At 41.1% G+C, this 1920-nt stretch overlaps 1 protein-coding gene across 1 annotated transcript in view; it reads right to left on the bottom strand.

The window, feature by feature from the left end:
• LOC110029689 (ubiquitin domain-containing protein 2-like) overlaps positions 1 to 1685 on the bottom strand; it is a 27806-nt gene extending 26121 nt beyond the window's left edge. The window contains exon 1 of the mRNA XM_020732101.1: positions 1460 to 1685. Coding sequence (XP_020587760.1) covers positions 1460 to 1496 — 37 coding nt within the window. The 5' untranslated portion in view covers positions 1497 to 1685. The remainder of the gene's footprint in view (positions 1 to 1459) is intronic.
• Positions 1686 to 1920: the final 235 nt, after the last annotated feature.

Here is a 1920-nt window from a genome sequence, read left to right as displayed (position 1 = left end):
CCTCAAGTCTTGTGTTTATCCCTCGGGATAGATACAGGATTTGAGGTAGAGCGCTCTTTCTTTAAACTGTGAAAAATATGAGGTCAGTTTGATTTCATATTTTTCTAAAATTATATATATATATACGTAAATTAAAAAGCCCTTCCGAAGCGGGTGACGGGATTTTGATTCCGGCTGCCGACAGCTTCTTACGGGCGACCCCCAAACATAACTTTCTCCTTTTTTGTGCCGACAATCCTATCGTCATGATCTTCACCTCCTCGATCAGCCCATTCACCGTGAAGTATTGCTCCACCCTGTATACCTACCCATGTGTGTCTTCCCAATCCAAGATCTACATCTTTAATTTCCTAACCCTAGCATCTCCATCCAATTTTCTCTCCCTCCATTGTTTTCCCCCATGTATCTAGGGTAAAACTCTCTCCTTCAATCAAAGTCACACTCCATTCAAGCTTTTCTCCTTCCTTCTTTGTGCTCCTCCACACCCCTTGCATAACCTCTTCTCCATGTTTCGGCATAACCTCTTCTCCATGTTTCGGCATAACCTCCTTCATCGAAAATCTCTAATCTAGCTCCCATCAGAGCCCTAGGAAGGGATTCTTGATGGTGAATGCTTTCCTGATCATGTTCCTGTCATCGGATCTCTTTTCCTTTTAGCCAACGAATCTACGGTCAACCCTTGGTTACAGTTTCTAAATTGATCTGCTGATAGGGTCTTGGATTGCATCTCAATAAGCCTCCACATCATCTCCTCCAAGACCCTACTAGCAGGGTCTTTGTTTGCATCTCATATGTGACACTCATGTGGAGTGAAATAGTGTTGGCTAATATGCATATTCACAGCAATAGCCTCATGGAAGAGTTCACATAAAGCTAATGATGATGTTAATGACACTCCTAAATTATAAGGATAGTCCAGAGATCCATTATAAAAAGCATTGGCAATATCCCGATACTTAGAAACATTCAAAAGTAGCATTAACCACGGAAATACATTAAGATAGCTTTTGCCAGAATTTCCATTGAACTCAACGGTGAAAAACATAATCCAACAAGTAAAATTTCAGTTTTTTCTCCTCTTCCCCGAAACGCAATGACTTAGACATGTTCCATATCAATTTGAAGTTGATTATTAAAAGGATTGCAACAATTCCAAGGCAATTAGCTTCCTTGCCACTTCTTCCAATTCATTCAGTAAAATTCTTCCATATTCATAGAAGATGATCTCCTGAACCCTCGAATTACGCAAAAACCAATATATAATAATTTAACAGCCAACACCAATTCGATGAACATACGTGCAATCAAGAACGATAAAACAAGGTCCCCCAGAATCTCACGCAACATAGAACAGATAAAAAGAATCACAAGCTCGCAGCAGTCAATACGTAGATAGAAAGCCATAGCTAGGGCATGCGATCCAATCGAAAATAGGAAGCCAAAATTTATGAGAGCCCACCTTCCGACATGCTCAGCGAGGATAAGCCGCAGCCCATCACCGGAGATAACCTTCAACAATGGCGGATGCAGGATAAAGGGCATCACACCGGTGGCGCCCAGCGATCGGAGGGTAGCCAAAACTCTCTAGCTTTTGGAGACGGGTGACTTGCTTGGGTTCCAGGCCACTCCTACTGGCTGCTCGTGAGAATCGAAGCAAAATTCCCTTTTTTTTCCCCCCGTTTTTATTATTAGCCGTAACCACCAGCATATTTTTCTAAAGTAAGATTTACATTAATTTCCTTAGAACCGGCTCGTTGTTCGCGAACATCTCTGTTCGGCTTTTTAAGAAACTCGTCTTTGACTTGTTAATTTCGTTCAATAAATTAACGAGCTGAACACGAACTAAGATGTGTTCGTTCGTGTTCGCTTTGTTTTGGCTCGAAATACCACTCACCGAATTTATATATATATATATATATA

This window comes from Phalaenopsis equestris, unplaced genomic scaffold, assembly GCF_001263595.1.
Source record: "Phalaenopsis equestris unplaced genomic scaffold, ASM126359v1 Scaffold000600, whole genome shotgun sequence".
Classification (NCBI taxonomy): Eukaryota; Viridiplantae; Streptophyta; class Magnoliopsida; order Asparagales; family Orchidaceae; genus Phalaenopsis; species Phalaenopsis equestris.
Note: the sequence above shows the minus strand (reverse complement) of the source record. Positions and strands in the feature narration are given on the sequence as shown.